The sequence below is a fragment of the Rana temporaria genome, chromosome 8 (genome assembly GCF_905171775.1).
Source record: "Rana temporaria chromosome 8, aRanTem1.1, whole genome shotgun sequence".
In the NCBI taxonomy this organism is placed as follows: Eukaryota; Metazoa; Chordata; class Amphibia; order Anura; family Ranidae; genus Rana; species Rana temporaria.
This window is the reverse complement of record NC_053496.1, coordinates 86714529-86732732: the sequence shown is the minus strand read 5'-3', so window position 1 is coordinate 86732732 and position 18204 is coordinate 86714529. Positions and strand designations below refer to the sequence as shown.

The 18204-nt window shown below is 45.9% G+C and overlaps 1 protein-coding gene across 3 annotated transcripts in view; it reads right to left on the bottom strand.

Moving 5' to 3' along the window:
- LOC120947131 (solute carrier family 22 member 15-like) overlaps positions 1-9320 on the bottom strand; it is a 447489-nt gene extending 438169 nt beyond the window's left edge. For all 3 annotated transcript variants that reach the window (XM_040362147.1, XM_040362150.1, XM_040362149.1), the window contains exon 1: positions 9066-9320. In XM_040362147.1, the coding sequence (XP_040218081.1) occupies positions 9066-9149 (84 nt within the window). In that variant the 5' untranslated portion in view covers positions 9150-9320. The remainder of the gene's footprint in view (positions 1-9065) is intronic.
- Positions 9321-18204: the final 8884 nt, after the last annotated feature.

Below are 18204 nucleotides of genomic sequence, written 5' to 3'. Positions count from 1 at the left end.
AGGGGATACATTTATTTGTATTATTATATTTTTTTTTACTAGTAATGGCGGCGATCTTACATTTTTATTGTGACTGACATTGTGGCGGACATATCGGACACCTTTGACACTATTTTGGGACCATTCACATTTATACAGCGATTACTGCTATAAAAATGCACTGATTACTGTATAAATGTCACTGGCACGGAAAGGGTTAACACTAAGGGGAAATCAAGGGGTTAACTGTGTTACCTAGGGAGTGATTCTAACTGTAGGGGGAGGGGACTCACAAGGGGAGGTGACCCATCAGTGTTCCTCTGTTCTAGGAACACACCATCGGTCTCCTCTCACCTGACAGGACGTGGATCTGTGTGTTTACACACACACAGATCCACGGTCCTGCTCTGTTATCAGGCAATCGCGGGGGCCCAGCGGACATCGCACGCCCCCTATACGCCCGGGACATCATATGACGCCTGCCCAGGATGGGAGATCCCTCCTGCGGACGTCATATATCTATGGGCGTGGTTACAGTGTTTCTAAAGAGATAGATAGATAGATAGATAGATAGATAGATAGATAGATAGATAGATAGATAGATAGATAGATAGATAGATAGGATATTTTAGAGATGGGCAATTTTGGCCCCAAAAAAATATCAGCGAATAGAAAAAAAAAAAAAAAACTCGATTCACATTGATGGACACCGCGCCTAAGGAGCTTCGGCCAGGATTTTTTAGACAAGGCCGCGGCTTCGGGCTAGTCCATGGAAAAAAAATTTGATTTGGTCAAAATCAGAAACAATTTGACCTCCCAACTCGATTCAAGTCCATTACTTCCCCAGCCCTAATATATATAACAAACATGTTATACTTACAGTACCTGCTCTATGCAATGGTTTTATACAAAGCAGACCAATCCTCATCTTTTTGGGTCCCCTGCCGGCAGTCCTAGCTCTTCTATCTTTGCTGAGTGCCCCCAATAGCAAGTCTCCTGCTATGAAGCACCTGAGCAGGTTTGCTCCCAAACCGCACTGTGTGTGTCCATTCAGCCCCCCGCTCTATACTCTTTGGCTAACTGGCTATGAATGACAGCAGCGGGAGCCAATCAGGAGAAGAGAGGGGCCCCAGAGAGCCATTGCTCTTGTGTGCATCGCTGGATCGTGATAGGGCCTAGGTAAGTATAAAGGGGAGGGGGGCTGCACCCAGAAGATTTTTTTACTTTAATGCATGAATGCATTAAGGTAAAACACCTTGAACCTCTTTAAAACCACTTTAACCATTGCCTTCTTTATCCAAAACTAACTAAAAAAGTTTTGGCTTTACAAATACACTACAACAGTGCACTTCATTTTTTAGAGTGACAGTTATAGAGTGTTGCATCTAAAACCAAGCAAAGTAGATTATTGCAAACAGCTGTTATTAAGATTTGCAAACCATCTTGTTATTTCTGAAAATAAAAGCTGCCACAAAACGCTTTCATACTTTAGTCGAGATAGCCAATTATCCCGACGGGGTTGCAAATACTCAAGCCTCGCAGGAACTCCTATCTGAACTGTATAATAATCTAGCAAATGCTGAGGTGACAAAGCAAAGAATGAACATTAAAATCAAATGGAATCATTTATTCCTGAAATACAAAAGAGACTGAGAAGATATTTTTAACAACAATGCAAGTCTCTCCATCAAGCAGTGATCAACTAGTTATATGTTCTTCATCAGGGTCTACCTGTCTCCAACTAAATTAGCGCAGACTGTTTGAGAAAAACCCTGTCCCAAATGTACACACATAGCAACAATCACACTTGCATATAGCGTATTAAGGTACTTTTGAGACTTTTTTGGCACTTTTTTTCATGCGTTTAAGCGTGAATCACCATAAAGGAGCTTATTTGGGGCAAGATCACACATTTTTGGCCCCATAGATTTGTTATTGGTACACCTTCATGTTTTTTCGCAAGCCTCCATTGAAGTCAATGGAATGAACGACACCTTATTCCGCTTTAAAAGTAGTTTGTGTACCATTTAGCATTTCAGGCATTGAGCTGCTGGCACCTGAACACTCCAAGTAGAACAAGGACAATTTCAAAGCGCAGGATTTTGGTTGTAGAGCATTTTGGAGCTTTAACTTTCAAGCTACAAAGTGTCACGTGTGAATAAAAGCCAATATAGGCTTAAGCTGGGTTGGCAAGGGCACGCATTTTCATGATTATTCATTGCTACAGAGAGATGTTGGACAAAACTGTGAGGCCTAGTTCACACACGCGGCCAGTGGGCAGTACAAACAGGCACCAGAGCCTCTGTTTTACTGCCCACTGACCTGGCAGAAGAACATGAACAGGGAGGTGACATGGGCTGGCAGGCATTAGACTGGAGGGTACCTGATGGACAGCAGAATCTGGGTAATCGTCAAGCCAGCTTCGGGGAAAGAAGAGAAGTAGAGAGAGCACCTTCAGGTAGGGGCACTAAGAAAGGAGGGTACCAATGCCAGACTAACAAAAAATGGCAGTATTGCTCGAAGCCACCACTGAACACAATCCTAAATCCAGCCGTTTCAGGCACCTAGCTGTGAGCTGCTGTCACTACTCCCGTCAGCCTATATATGGCGCAGTACATGATCCATTATTGTGTGTGGCAAAAGACAGGCATGCCCACAAAGCAAGGAGGCAGTGGCAGCTTAAAGTGGAGTTCCACACATTTTTTTATGTTTGTCTGTGCTGCATGCCCTAATCTCATAGTGTTCAGAATGGACACTTTTTATTTATTTTGTTGCTTGTAAATACCTTTATTTTGTAGTCCTTCATTACTTCCTCCTCCTTATTAGCCTAGGCTATTAAGTCACAAGGCTATTCGCAAGGGTTTCTGGGATAGGCATCATGTATCCCAGTAGTCCTTGCAAATAGCCTATTTGCATAGAGAAGGGGCGGCAACTTCCTCTGACACTCCCATTGCTATGGAAACCTGACTGAAACCTATTACACCGCTTGTGCAGCACTGAGCATGTGCAAGATCTGCAAGGCTGAAATCCAGGAAGTCATACAGTCTGGCTTCATGATGCCCACACTTAAGATGGCCACGGTCTATTTCTAGATTATAAACTAACTAAATGCTCTAACAACCTAACAAAACGGACCTTAGTTTACAGACTAACTTTACTAGACTACATTAAGCTTGTGTATTACAGGGGTATTTATATTTAAAAAGTTAAATTGTGGGTGGAACTCCCCTTTAACTCAGAAATAGATACGCCTAAAGATCAAGCTTCTATCAGGCGAACACCAGAGAATCAGAAAGGAAATAAAGAAAGGTTTTTCTTCGAAAATATATTCATTTTTTTACAGCTGGCGATTGGCTGTTCAGTAAAAGTGATTAGGGCAGCTCTACAGCCACCCCATCACTTTTAAGTTAAGGGCTGCCCCCTTGTGAGAGCAAAGTTAAAATAAAATAAAAATAAAAGAAATTAGGAAAAAGTAAAAAAATCAAAAATAAAAGAATAAAAAAAATAAAAATGGAGAAGCGAATCTCCGGCACACATACACACAAAAACAAATGCACGTATATGTAAAAAGAGCGACTGCACCACATGTGAGGTATTGCAATAATTCCAGGGACATAATTCATGATTACACTGATAACTGAATGCTTTTAAAACGTCACCTATGTTGAATTTAAGAAATGTGTTGCCCTTTCATGGGTGCACGCAATTTTGAGTCTTGACATGACATGCAAAAATGCTGATTTTAAGGTGTGTGAAAAAAGATAAAATTGGCAATTGATCCGCAAGCCAAGTCCACCTTTCCAAAAATGCTTGGCTTCTGATGCTTCTGGGAGGCTTATGCAACACCCTGGTGCCTTCTGTCATAGCCGGTGCATTGCCACGAAATGAGATTTGCCATCGGATGAGATGGTCCGCCTCCATCACATCCTATTGGCTCACTCCTGTCACGTGACATATTTAAACGTCAAGTATCGACGCGAACATCAGTCTCAGCTAGGCTATCATAGGGAGAGGATCTCCTCTCCCTGTGATAGCTGAAGCTGCACGGAGCTGGTGCACGGAGCTATTTGCGCACTACTACTTTACCTGCACCCGATGCTCTACTTTCTGTTCCCCGTTCCCTGAGCCTTAACGGGGGACGGGGAGTAGAGCTGCGGGCGCGGGGTGTAGTTAGCACTAGCGGGAGGCAAGCTGACAGCGCCATCGGGCATTGGGATCCCGATAGCGCTGTGGATCTATCGCGCTCGCGGGGAGGCATGACAGCGCTATCGGGCAGAGGGATCCCGATATCGCTGTAGATCCCGAAGTGACATTGTAATGAAGGAGAACATTTATTAGCCTGACATTGTAATAAAGGAGAACATTTATTAGCCTAGTAAATGTATGAGCTTCTGTGGCCCGATTCCGCTCTCGGAATCGGGCCACAGAGGCCATGTGAGCTCCGTGCAGCTTCAGCTATCACAGGGAGAGGAGATCCTCTCCCTATGATAGCCTAGCTGAGACTGATGTTCGCGTCGATACTTGACGTTTAAATATGTCACGTGACAGGAGTGAGCCAATAGGATGTGATGGAGGCGGACCATCTCATCCGATGGCAAATCTCATTTCGTGGCAATGCACCGGCCACCCAGAATCCTGACATGATGTACTTGTGCAATAGGGGGTGTTTTCTGGATCAATTCCCTTTTAAAGCCACTTGTTCCGTGTAGTCCAGGGGGCACATTTTCCATGGAAAAAAAAAAAACTATATAGAGAGACATTTGGAAAGAAACTTGCCATTACCGACCTCCTTCTAAAAATACTAGTTGCCTGGCTGTGTCTGACTTTGATATTTCCTGAAACCCTGACACAGAACAAGCATGCAGAACAGAACCCAGTGTGCATATTAGTGTCAGATGTCCCTTCACATGCCATCAGATAAGATACAGCTGCGTGACAGTGTACATTACACCCACTGCTGCTTTGGTTCTTTCACCGCCATCCGCCATCTCACATAACTAACGCCTTCTGCTGGCTGACACCCATGTATGAAAAATCCAACACAGCCCATCTACTTCATGCCAGATGTAATCTTCATAGCAGTTTAACCACATTGACATTCTGCACTATTCAGATGTCTAATGTCAATGGCCAGCTTGTAAATGCAGGAAGGAGAAGGGGCTGTCTACAAGATAGAATAATCACATATCAATCTGCGCACATTAGTGACAGAACAATCCTGATGCCATTACAAAGTGAAAGCTAACAGCTAAAACAAAGGGGTAAATGTACATGACTTGCAAGTAAAAGGAAGATTTTGTCCAAGAAAGAGTGGGTCTGCTCCACTCATCTGCTTGATTGTAGATTTATTAACAGCTCAAGTGGCACAGACAGTCATGAATATGGAAACCTTGACCCGTATCACGCCTAAAAGTGTTTACTCAAAAAGAGGAAAGTAAGTACGGTCATGTTCAAAACACGGCAAGGTCTTCATACTAATGACTGGCTGCGCCCTCTCAGCTGTTAACCTGCAATCAAGCAGATGGGCAACATGGGACTACTTATTTGGGGATATTTATTTTGAGCACTGGGATCCAGCAATGTCCAGGAGTTCTGATCTACAACTGCCAAGGTGGATAGCATATGCCAGGCAAAGAGAAATCTGAAATCATTGCTACCTAATACATTAAAATCAGTTTAAGCCCTGGTTCACACTGGGTACGATTTGGAACGATTTGAGATGCGATTTGACATGTCAAATCGCATCTCAAATCGGCGGCATTTGCCGGCAATGGCACTGTCCTAATCAGTGCGACGCCGCATCTGCGATTTCAAAAAGTAGTTCCTGTACTACTTTTTGCGATTTCGGGCCGCGGTTTACATTAAATTGCGGCCGAAATCGCGGCAAAATCGCGGCAAAATCGCGGCCGTGAAATCGCAGCAGTGTGAACCTAGGCTAAAAGTAGTTGTAAATCTTCAGTTTATTTTATTTTTTATAAAAATAACAAACATGTTATACTTACCTGCTCTGTGCAATAGTTTTGCACAGAGCAGCCCGGATCCTCTTCTTCTGTGGTCACCTGCCGGCGCTTCAAGCCCCTCCTCTTCATTGAGTGCCCCCATAGAAAGCTGCTTTCCCTGGAGGCACCCGTGCAGGCTCACTCCCGAGTCCTGCTGCTGCATCAATTGACACGGACAGCGGGACCCAGCCCCGCCCACTGCTCCTATGTCACAGGATTTTATTGACAGCAGTGGAAGCCAATGGCCCCTGCTGCTATCAATCTGTCCAATGAGGAGCGAGACAGCGGCTGAAGCCACTGCGTTCATACACATCGCTGAATCGGATTGGGCGAAGGTAGAAAAGGGGGGGGGGGGTCTGGGGGGGAGCTGCAGTACAAAAGGTTTTTCACCTTAATGCATAGAATGCATTAAGGTGAAAAATGTTATGCTTTAGAACCACTTTAAGTGCTGCTTCACACCTAGAATCGCACAGTAATGCTCTCTGCATTCCTGTGCAAAGCAATGTTCAACCCATTCATTCAAATGGGTGGAAATCACACTGGGTCACACCAAAAGTAGTGAAGGCGCTACTTTGCAACTAGATCACATGGTACTACAGTACCATGTGATCTAGTGCAGGCAAACGCACTGCATATGTGATCTGCATTTGCAGTGTTGTCAGTAATCTATAGACATTCGCAGAAGATCACACACCCAGTGCGCTTTGAACAAGGTGCAAGATGCCAATTTATAGGAGTCCTGTCATTATTGGAATTTGGCGTGCATACCACTTTATAGGGGTCTTGTTAGGGTTTTCCCGATACCACTTTTAAGGCTGAGTACAAGTACAGATACCTTTTTTCCAAGTACTCACCAATACCGATTCTCAATACTTTTTTTTAACGTTATGTGTCAGTGGTACTAATATGCAGCACTGATGGGCACTGATAGGTGACACTGATGAGGCGTGGACTGTCTCAGTAGATTTTATTTTTTATTTTTTTTACAATTTTTTTTATTTTTGTATTATTTTTTACAATGCTTTTTTTTTGGGGGGGGGGGGGGGTGGACAGTCGGTGTTTATTTTATTTTTTATAATTTTACTTTAGAATATTTATTTATGACAAGGTTTCCTTTTTTTTGTTTGTTTGTTTGTTTGGTGAGATAATAGACATGGAAAGGGACTGAGGACAGAGATTCCCCAGTCTCTTTCTTTGTAGCCTCAGCTGCACTGAAAATGAATGGACAGGAGACAGCGGCTCCTCTCCATTCATAAACTGAAGCATCATAAACACAGTTTACAATGCTCAGTTATGAATGGGCAGTCAGTGATCACTGACTCTGTGCAGTCGGAAAAGGAAAGAGCCAGTAAATTACAGATTTACTGGCTCCTTCCTCCGCTCTCTATTATGACTGATCAGGAAGGAGCCAGTAAATTACAGATTTACTGGCTCCTTCCTTCGCTCTCCATTCTGACAGATCTGGGATGGGGGGACCGGAGGAGCACACGGAGGGGGAGTGGAGGAGGAGGGGGGGGTGGAGGAGCACACAGAAGGGACCGGAAGAGGATGGGGGGGGGGGTCAGAGTTATAATCACCACTGATCTCCCTGTGTGCGTCTCCTCTTCCCTCCGCGCCTTTCAGCTGCTTTATTAAAAGTCACACAGGGAGATTAGATTGGTGATTGTAACTTTAATGACACTGCACTGATTGTTCCTGAGTGTCCAGGTATAGGACTAGGCATCAGGAGCATTTGCACAAGTACAAATACTCAGTATCAGGACCAATACCAATATCTTATCGGGATAACCCTAGGTCCTGTCATTAGAGGAATTTGGTGAGCACAGCACTTTATAGGGGTTCTGTCATTATAGGAATTTGGTGAGCACAGCACTTTATAGGGGTCCTGTCATTATAGGAATTTGGTGAGCACAGCACTTTATAGGGGTCCTGTCATTATAGGAATTTGGTGAGCACAGCACTTTATAGGGGTCCTGTCATTATAGGAATTTGGGGAGCACAGCACTTTATAGGGGTCCTGTCATTATAGGAATTTGGTGAGCACAGCACTTTATAGGGGTCCTGTCATTATAGGAATTTGGGGAGCACAGCACTTTATAGGGGTCCTGTCATTATAGGAATTTGGTGAGCACAGCACTTTATAGGGGTCCTGTCATTATAGGAATTTGGGGAGCACAGCACTTTATAGGGGTCCTGTCATTATAGGAATTTGGTGAGCACAGCACTTTATAGGGGTCCTGTCATTATAGGAATTTGGTATACACAGCACTTTATAGGGGTCCTGTCATTATAGGTATTTGGTATACACAGCACTTTATAGGAGTCCCGTCATTATAGGAATTTGGTGAGCACAGCACTTTATAGGGGTCCTGTCATTATAGGAATTTGGTGAGCACAGCACTTTATAGGGGTCCTGTCATTATAGGAATTTGGGGAGCACAGCACTTTATAGGGGTCCTGTCATTATAGGAATTTGGGGAGCACAGCACTTTATAGGGGTCCTGTGATTATAGGGATTTGGTGAGCACAGCACTTTATAGGGGTCCCGTCATTATAGGAATTTGGTGAGCACAGCACTTTATAGGGGTCCTGTCATTATAGGAATTTGGTGAGCACAGCGCTTTATAGGGGTCCTGTCATTATAGGAATTTGGTGAGCACAGCACTTTATAGGGGTCCCATCATTGTAGGAATTTGGGGAGCACAGCACTTTATAGAGATGGGAAATCCACCTGCACACGCCTTCACTGAGTTTGTACGTCAGTCCAGGTGGGTGATGGGGCGTTTCTGGTCTGATCCTCAGCTAAGATGAGGATGAGATGTCAGAGACTGGCAGTGTTGTCACCTGTCAGGTATCCTCCACATATGGTATACCTCTCACACTGAGGTTACTACAGGACAATGGGGATGTCTCCCTTACACCTTTCTGTCCCACTGGGGGGTAAACAGCTGGCAAGAGGTTCTGCAGCAGCAGGCACTGCCTGTCACAACTCTGAGTGGGATTATGAATGTCTATGAATATGTCAGGTCCAGGCTCCCTCTACACAGCACACCCAGACATATCATCCCCCTCAATTACAGCACCGACCTGCAGCAGCACTAGGAAGCCGGTCAGCCGCTTCTGATAGCAGCCGAATTCCCCGACTGACAGGAAAGCCTCATCCAGGTCCATGTGTCACTATCACATCCCTCCGGGCAGCATGTTTACGGTAATTTCTGACGTCACGCTCGGGCAGAATGACGTGGCAGCGCCACAAGTAAGCCCTTGTACGAGCCGTGCGCTCAAAGCCTCGCTTTGGTAAGCTCAGTGACGCTCTGTTGTGCCTCATGTGTCAGAGTACTTCTGCTTTTGGACGTCTGTGTTCTCTGATTGGCTTAAAATTTAGATCGCTTCTGGTAACGCCCACTAGTTTGTGAGGAAAACTTTTGAAGCAGGTTTCGTTGGTAGTCGCTGCTGAAATTTGGATTGGTTATGTGCTGTGTTATTATGTAAGTACAGTGCCATTCATGTTCAGTGGCACCTAATGCACACTTCCATTACATGTGCACTACTCCACACTACAATGCACAGTAACACACTATGGTACACTGCGTCCGATAATATGGCAACCAAATTGACCAATTTCTAGTTCATTGTGGTACATTGGCAGCCTATAGAAATAAATAATACGGTGCAGGAAACGCCATCATCCTTGTGCATTTCCTGCACCGCATTCCAATTGCTCTGGCCTTGCAATCCACTGCAGGTGTCGATACAAATTTAAAGTAGAGCTATAAACGAAACCTTTTTTTCTTTTTCATTTTGGATAGAGTAAGGCTGCTTTCACATTGAGGCGTGCAGCTGCGGTGACGGTATAGCCGCGCTATTTGTAGCGCGGCTATACCGTCGTATTTACCGCGATATTCGGGCGCTAGAGGTGAGGTTTTAACCCCCGCTAGCGGTCGAAAAAAGGTTCAATACCGCAGTATTACCGCGCTTTCCCATTGATTTCAATGGGAAGGCGCGGTGAACACACCGCTCCTATACCGCGGTAAAGATGCGGCTAGCAGGACTTTTGGAGCGTTCCTGCTAGCGCACCGCTTCAATGTGAAAGCCTTCGGGCTTTCACATTGAACACTACAGGGCAGGTTTTTTCATGCGGTGTAGCAGCGCTATTTTTAGCGCTGTACCGCATGAAAAACGCCTCAATGTGAAAGGGGCCTAAGGCTGGATTCACACCTATGCAGTTTTAGTGCATTTTGCAGATTTGCACTACAGAACGTGTTCCATAGGAACTGGATGGACTTGATGGACTTGTGTCTTTTTTCAACTTGACTAACTATGTAACTATGAAACCATGTTAAATGGACTGTAGTTCCAATCTGCAAAAAGCACTAAAACTGCATAGGTGTGAATCCAGCCTAAGGGCCCTTTCACACTGGTGCGTTTTTGCCACGTTTTCGCAGTAAAAATAGCACTATTAAAACGCTCCCTATGACCCTCTCCATTGAAATGAATTAAAATCGCGGTGTTCTACCGCAAATTTTTAACGCTATGTTTTTACAGCGGTTTTTAATTCATTTCAATGGAGGGGGCATGGGGAGCGTTTTATGGGCGTTTTAATAGCGCTATTTTTACCGCGAAAACGCTGGAAAAACGCACCAGTGTGAAAGGGCCCTTAGGGATGGTTATAACCCCAGTCTGGTTATTTTTTTTGCTATCTGTGTCCCATTGCAGAGATTTCCCTTCACTTCCTGTCCCATAGCCAAACAGGAAGTGAGAGAAAATCCTTGCAAGTTAAGGGAATTCCTTGGGGACCCCCAGGTCACAAGAATTAGTGTCCCCATTGGAATATTTCCCCTCTATTACTTTTCTGGGGAAAACCCAAATTTGGGGATTTTCTTTTACTTTCACTTTCAATTCAATTATAATGTTAAACAGGACAAATAGAGAGGAGGAATCTCCCTAACGGAAGCACAGACAGCGATAAAGACTGACAAACGTTCTAATCCCTCTTCAGCTTGGCGCACCCTTTCTTTAACACCGGTTGGATGGGTAAATCTGATAAAAATTGTGTACTTACCCAAGTTCCTATACTATTTTTGAAACTCAACCCCTCCCCCTCCGTATCCCCAAATCCATCTTTAGGAGACTAGATAACATTGTGGTGTATTTTGTGTGGGCTGGACAAACCCCTCGGGTTGCATGCAAGACCCCATACCTCCCGCTCTCCAGTGGTGGTTTGGCACTTCCAATTGTATTATTGGGCAGCGGTGTTGGTCACTTTGATGGGGGTTTTCCCAGCCCAGGCAGAATCCAGCAGTGACTTTGGAGGCGGTCAACCTGGGTTCCTATGCGGCCCTCAGCAACTTAGCCTTTGGAGGCTTTAAAGCTCATCCTTCAGTGACGGGACCCATGAAAGTGACGATACGGATCTGGAACCACGCCCAGGCTATATATAAGACATGTTTCCCCACATACACCTTTATATAGAAACCCTCTGCTTCGGCACTTATAAGTGATCCCTGATCCATCTATCTGGGCTAGGCGGGGGATCATCACTTTAATCAAACAGCCTTTGTGCCCATCATGTGCAGCCTCTATGCCCATCAAATCCAGCCTGTGCCAATCATATGCAGCCTCTGTGCCCATCCAATGCAGCCTGTGCCCTTCAAATGCAGCCCCTCTGTGCCTATCATATGCAGCATGTGCCTATCATATGCAGCATGTGCCCATCATATGTAGTCTCTGTGCCCATCATAATTAGCCTCTGTGACCCCCCCCCCCCAGCTCGCCGTCTGACTGGCACACGCTTACCCCATCCTGGTGGCGAGTCAAGCAGCGGATGTGGGCGGCGAGCTGTGTGACATGCCATTTAGGTGAGGATATTCGATCCACGCCTCCTGATTGGCTGAGAGGTAGTTCAGTGTTAGAAATACTGTCTACACTGTCTACGCCAGTGGTTCTCAACTTGGGGGTCAAATGATGATTTGCCAGGGGTCACCATATCCTGGGCTGTTCCTGAAGCCCACACTGCTCTCCCAGTCTTTTTGCAGCCACCCAGAAGGGCTGTCCCTGGAGCCTGTGGACACCCAGCTAGGCTGTTCCTGGAGCCCACAGCCACCCACTCAGCCTTTTTGCAGCCGCCCATTCAGTTTGCGGCATGGCTTGGGGGCAGAGACTAGAGGTCAGCTGACTGGTGAGGAATGTGAAGTGGGAGGGGCTGGAGGAGACCCTATCTCTTATTTTCAGCATAGGTGTCACTGCTACGAAACACCACAAAGTCAGAGACACAGTGAGTAACACTACTAAAAACAACTGTCACTGCCCGAAACCCATGACTGGTCTTCACAGCAAAGAGCATTAGAAGGGCGGATGCCTGTCAACAAACACACAGAATAACCAAGCTCCACTTACAAACCAATCAGCAACCAACCAAATTCACCTGTCTAACAGTGCGTTAAAAACAGGGGTTTAGTTGCACGCATTTGCAAATACATGCGTAAGCTGCAGGCCCCGTCAAGGCTCTCTGTGTACTGCAGTCCTAACTCTAAAATTTTAAGTCTCCTCAGTGGAAGCACATGTATGCTGATGGATAGATAAAGGGCAGATGACTGGAGGTGACAGTGAGTAACACTACCTGTGATTATAGTTGCCATTAAAAGTCCCCACTACAGTTCTCAGATCATCAGGTGACCTTGATCAGGAGCACCTAAGTTGGCTGATCAGAACTCCCCCCAACATTGCCACTAACCCCAACTCCCCGCCAGCACTGCCACTCGTCCCATTCTCCCCACCCTCCACCAAGGAGTAAGAGAAGGAATAATGTAAGGGAGAGGAAAAGAGGGGGAGCAACAAAGAAAAAGGGAGAGAAAGAATAAGAGAAAGAACAAGAAATACGGTTAGAGAGAGGGATGGGGGAAAAAACAAGAAATTAGGATAGACAGAGATAAAAGGGAAAGTAAGGAGAACAAAGAGAAAGAGTGGTACATCCTAAAATGTACCAGAAGGGGTTTTAATACTGTACGAGTGGAAGGGACTCAGGGAGCGCTAAATGTCTATGGGTTGGGGGTGCAAATTCCTTTTCCCCAGTCGTCTTCCAAGTCAGCCCTTGAGAGATGGAGCTCCTCCTCACAATTAGGAAACACGTTGCCCATAATTCTTTTCCTCCCTTTAAGAGTCGGTCCCTCAGGTCCCTGGTCAGTCTTAGTGTTTCCTCCGTCCGGAGGAGACATGTTGCCAGAGGACCTGAGGGGGCTCCATCTCTCAAGGGCTGGCCAGGGCAGGGGTCCAGCTGGGACAGCATTGTGTGTAAAAGCTGCGGGCGCAGCCATACACAAAGAACGAGCAGGGGAGCCTCAGAGCGGCAGGGGGTCAGGTGACCTTGCCAGGAGCCGTGCAGCGTGGGCGGAGGAGGACGGTGTATGGCCACGGGCAACCCTCGATGTGCAGAGGTGTCCCGGTTTGGGAATTCTTCTGTGCCCAGGCGTGGAGTAGGTGCCATTTCCTCATCCCCTTGGCGGCTTCGGCGGGGGGGCGTGTTCCTTCAGCTGATGCCGCTTGACCCGGAAGACGCATGCGCGTCAATTCCGGGGAGGGGTTACGTCATCGGCGTGCGCCGGGGAGCTGGTCATTCCCCTTAAAGGCGCGGGAATTTCAAACAGGCCGGCGGTGCTATACATGTGGATACGGCTGCAGGACGCCACAGTGTGCCAGGATGCTGGAAGAGGATGACATATCGTCGGGCCAGGCTCCAGGAGGCGAAAGCACCAGCAGGATGCAGGTAGGCACCAGTGTGGTGGCCTTTGTATTTGTTTATGTGGGACAGCAGCTAGATGGTGGTGGCACTAGCTTAGCTGGGGCTCACAGGGGTAGTGTCATCGGGTGTGCACTAGAAATGATGGTGGAATGTAGTCTCACCGCCATGGGGCCCCTGTGTTTGTCTTTTGTACAGGTGAAAACACCAAAAGAGCCAAAGCCCATTCCCAAAAAGCGGTGTGCTAAGTGTAATACCAAGATGCCTGTGGAATACACTGAACCGCTATGCCAGACTTGCATGGACAAGCTGGTACAAAAACAATCTGACGCAGTTTATGCAAACATTTTTGGATCCGTGAGGAAAGATATGGCGAACACCTTTAAGGATCTCAAAAAATTTATCTCAGAAGTTAAAACCCCAGTAGTTCCTTCTGGAAGTCCCTCTCCCATGGCTTCTCCCAGATCTGAAGTCGCATCAGGGTCGCATGAGTCTGTGAGGGAGCGAGCAGGCAGCAGCGCAACTAGCGTTTTGGCCAGTGATGACTCTGAACCAGAACAAGAGGAGGGGGGTGAAGAAAGAAGGAAGGCACCCAATTATAAATTGTCGCTGGAAAAGGTGGATGATTTACTTGGGGCCATTTATGAAACCCTAGAAATCGAACACGAAAGGGAGGAACCTTCCAAACATGATCTAATGTATCAGGGTCTGAGGAAGAAAAATTCCAAGGTGTTCCCAGTGCATCAGGTGATGTCAGACACAGTGATAAATGAGTGGAAAGATCCATTGAAAGAAACATTCTTTGCAGCAAGCCACAAAAAACGTTTCCCTTTTAGTGACAATCCTAAAGAAGTGTGGAACAAAAATCCAAAACTGGATGCGCCACTTTCAAAAGTGTCAAAAAATTCTGCATTGGCCTTTGAAGACATGGGGCACTTAAAAGAAGCTATGGACAAGAAGGGGGGTATTATCCTTAAAAGAGCCTGGGAAACAAGTGTTGCTAGCTTAAAACCTGCGCTAGCTACCACCTGTGTGGCAAGAAACATGGAATTCTGGCTAACCTAGTTACAAGAACATATAAAAAATGGCACACCTAGAGAGGAAATCTTGCAAACACTTCCAGTACTCTCTAAAGCTGTGGGTTATATTGCAGATGCTTCTGCAGAATCCGTAAAACTGGCAGCAAGGTCAGGTGGACTAGCTGTCGCAGCCAGGCGTGCGATTTGGATGAAGACCTGGACAGGTGACGCTGCATCCAAAAACAGACTTTGCAACTTGCCTTTCACAGGAGACTTGCTATTCGGGTCAGGCCTAGATGAGGCTTTGGAACGAACAGCAGATAGAAAGAAGTCCTTTCCTACGGAAAAGCGAAAATTTCCACAAAAAAGATTTTTTCAGGGGAAAAGAAATCGACCACAAGAAGGGAAAAAAGAGTACCCAAAGAAGAATTGGACAGGCCAAAAGGGAAACCAAAAGAGTAACCCACTCTTTGGCGCTGCTAACACAGCCACCAAACAATGACAACCAGATGCCAGTAGGGGGGAGATTGGCTGCCTTCCTACCACAGTGGCAAAAGGTGACAGCCAATCAATTTATTTTGGAAATAATTACAAAAGGTTACTCGCTGGAGTTTAGTTGTCATCCTCCAGAGAGATTCCTATTGACGAAGCTTCCCAGAGATTCGGAAAAAGCAAAAGCTCTACCTCTGTTGCTGGGGGAAATGGTGGATCAAAATGTCCTTATCCCAGTTCCAGAGAAGGAAAAAAGAAAGGGTTTTTACTCTCACGTATTCATAGTCAAGAAGCCCTCCGGGAAGTTCCGTCTAATACTGAATCTCAAACCTTTGAATCAATCGATTCAATACAAAAAATTCCGCATGGAATCCATTTTTTCTGTCAAGAACATTCTGCAACCAGAAACATTCATGGCGACCATGGATCTCAGGGACGCATATCTTCACATTCCAATCAGAGAAGAATCCCAGAGATACCTAAGGTTAGCTGTAGAAATAGACGGGAAGGAATACCACTTTCAAAGCAGAGCTCTTCCGTTCGGGCTGTCCTCATCACCGAGGATATTCACCAAAGTGTTGGCAGAGGTTCTAGCCCCTCTAAGGTTAAAAAAGATGACAGTAATTCCTTATCTAGACGACCTACTGTTCGCAGCTCCATCAGAAGCACAGCTGATAAGGAATCTCAACGAAGCTCAACGGTGGTTGAAATCCCTGGGTTGGATCCTAAACTTGGAAAAGTCAAACCTTTGTCCCACCCAAAACATTCGGTTCCTGGGATATCTGCTCAGTTCCACAGAACAGAAAACATTTCTTCCACAGGAAAAAATTCAAAACCTCATCACGAGGGTAGGTTCCATTCAGAACAATCTACCGATCACAATCAGAGAACTGATGTCGGTCCTGGGACTGATGACGTCATCAATTCCGGCAGTCCAATGGGCAAAATTTCACCTAAGACCTCTTCAGATTTTCCTCTTAAAAAATCAAAGAGGAGATCTGGACAGATCCGTGCTGCTCCCAACCCCAGTAAAAAGATCGCTATGGTGGTGGAGAACCCACACAAATCTAAACCAGGGTCTGGATTGGTCGTTTCAAATATCCCAGAAGTTGACCACAGATGCGAGCAGTTGGGGTTGGGGAGCTCACCTGGCAGGACAGCCTGCTCAGGGGAGATGGTCCCCAGAGGAAGCCAAACAATCCTCAAATTGGAGGGAACTCATGGCGATAGCCAAAGCCATAGAGGTTTTTCAGACCCAGCTGAGAAGTCATCACGTCTTGGTACTCTCGGACAATGCCACAGCAGTGGCTTATCTAAACAAACAAGGGGGCACAAGAAGTCTTTCCCTGAGTTACATCTCCAACCAGATATGCCGGTGGGCAGAAGGGAACTTACTTTCACTAAGTGCAGTTCACCTAAAAGGGGAGGACAACCAAGTGGCGGATTTCCTCAGCCGCCAGGAGATCTCCCAGGAGGAATGGGTATTGCATCCAGAGGTGTTCAAAGAGATTACAGTCCGCTGGGGAGTCCCAAGCATAGACCTATTTGCCTCGCGGAAGAATGCTCAGGTGAAGTATTTCTTCTTGCTAAACCAGCAAGACCAACCACTGGGAATAGATGCTCTCCAGAACCCCTGGAACTTCAAAATGTGCTATGCCTTCCCTCCAGTTCATCTGATCCCAAGAGTGATAAAAAAGTTTCTACAAGAACAAACGAAACTCATACTAGTGGCACCATACTGGCCCAAGAGAGCCTGGTTCTCTCAGCTCCTCAATCTCTCAGCAGAAGAACCATGGCTTCTACCTCACAGGACAGACCTGATGTGTCGGGGTCCGTTAACCGGCCTAAAACAAGAACATTTCAAGTGGGCGGCCTGGTTACTGAAGAGGACCTCTTGAGATCAAAGGGACTCTCAGAAAGGGTAGTAACAACGCTTCTGAGTGCCAGGAAGCCAAACACCAGAGCCATCTATAGGAAGGTTTGGAGAAAATTCAACAGTTGGTGCACGGAGAATCAAAGACAGAGAATGGACACTCCAACTGTCCTTGAGTTTTTACAACAAGGCACGGATAAGGGACTAGCGCTTAGTACGCTGAAGGTGCAGGTGGCAGCACTTTCAGTGTACCTAGAAAGGACACTACAAAAGGACCCATTGGTCTCTCGGTTTTGCAGAGCATTGGCAAAACATAAAAAACCCAAAATTAAAAATTGTCCCACATGGGATCTATCGGTGGTGCTTAGGGGGATCATCAAAAATCCATTTAAAACCACTTCAAGAAACATCCTTGGGATTACTAACCTTAAAGACGTTTTTTTTGTGGCCATTACCACGGCAAGAAGAATTGAAGAAATTCAAGCCTTATAAGTAAAAGAACCTTTTTTAAAGATCTATGATGATAGAATAGTTCTTCAAACTGATCCGGGATTTGTGCCAAAAGTGGCATCAATTTTTCACAAGTCCCAGGATATTGTGTTACCTTCTTTTTGTACTTCTCCAAAAAACGACAAGGAACAAAATTTAAGTTTTCTAGACGTCAGACGGTGTCTACTTCAATATCTAGAAGTAACCAATGAGTTTAGATTATCAGATAATTTATTTGTTTTGTATGCCGGCCAACAAAAGGGCAAACAGGCGTCCAAAAATACGATCGCCAGATGGATTAAGGCAGCTATCCTGGAGTGCTACAGTGTGATGGAAAAAACACCTCCAGAAGATCTTAAAGCTCACTCTACAAGGGCTTCAGCAGCCTCATGGGCAGAAAAAGCAGGGGCCACTCCAGAACAAATATGCAAAGCTGCAACATGGTCAAGATTTTCGACTTTTGTACAACATTACAGGCTGGATCTGATTTCCAGCCAGGACCAGGCTTTTGGGAAGAAAGTCCTCCAGGCTGTTGTCCCGCCCTAGATCTGGTGAGTTCTTGATTATCCTCTCAAGGGCTGACTTGGAAGACGACTGGGGAAAAAGCAGAGTTAGATT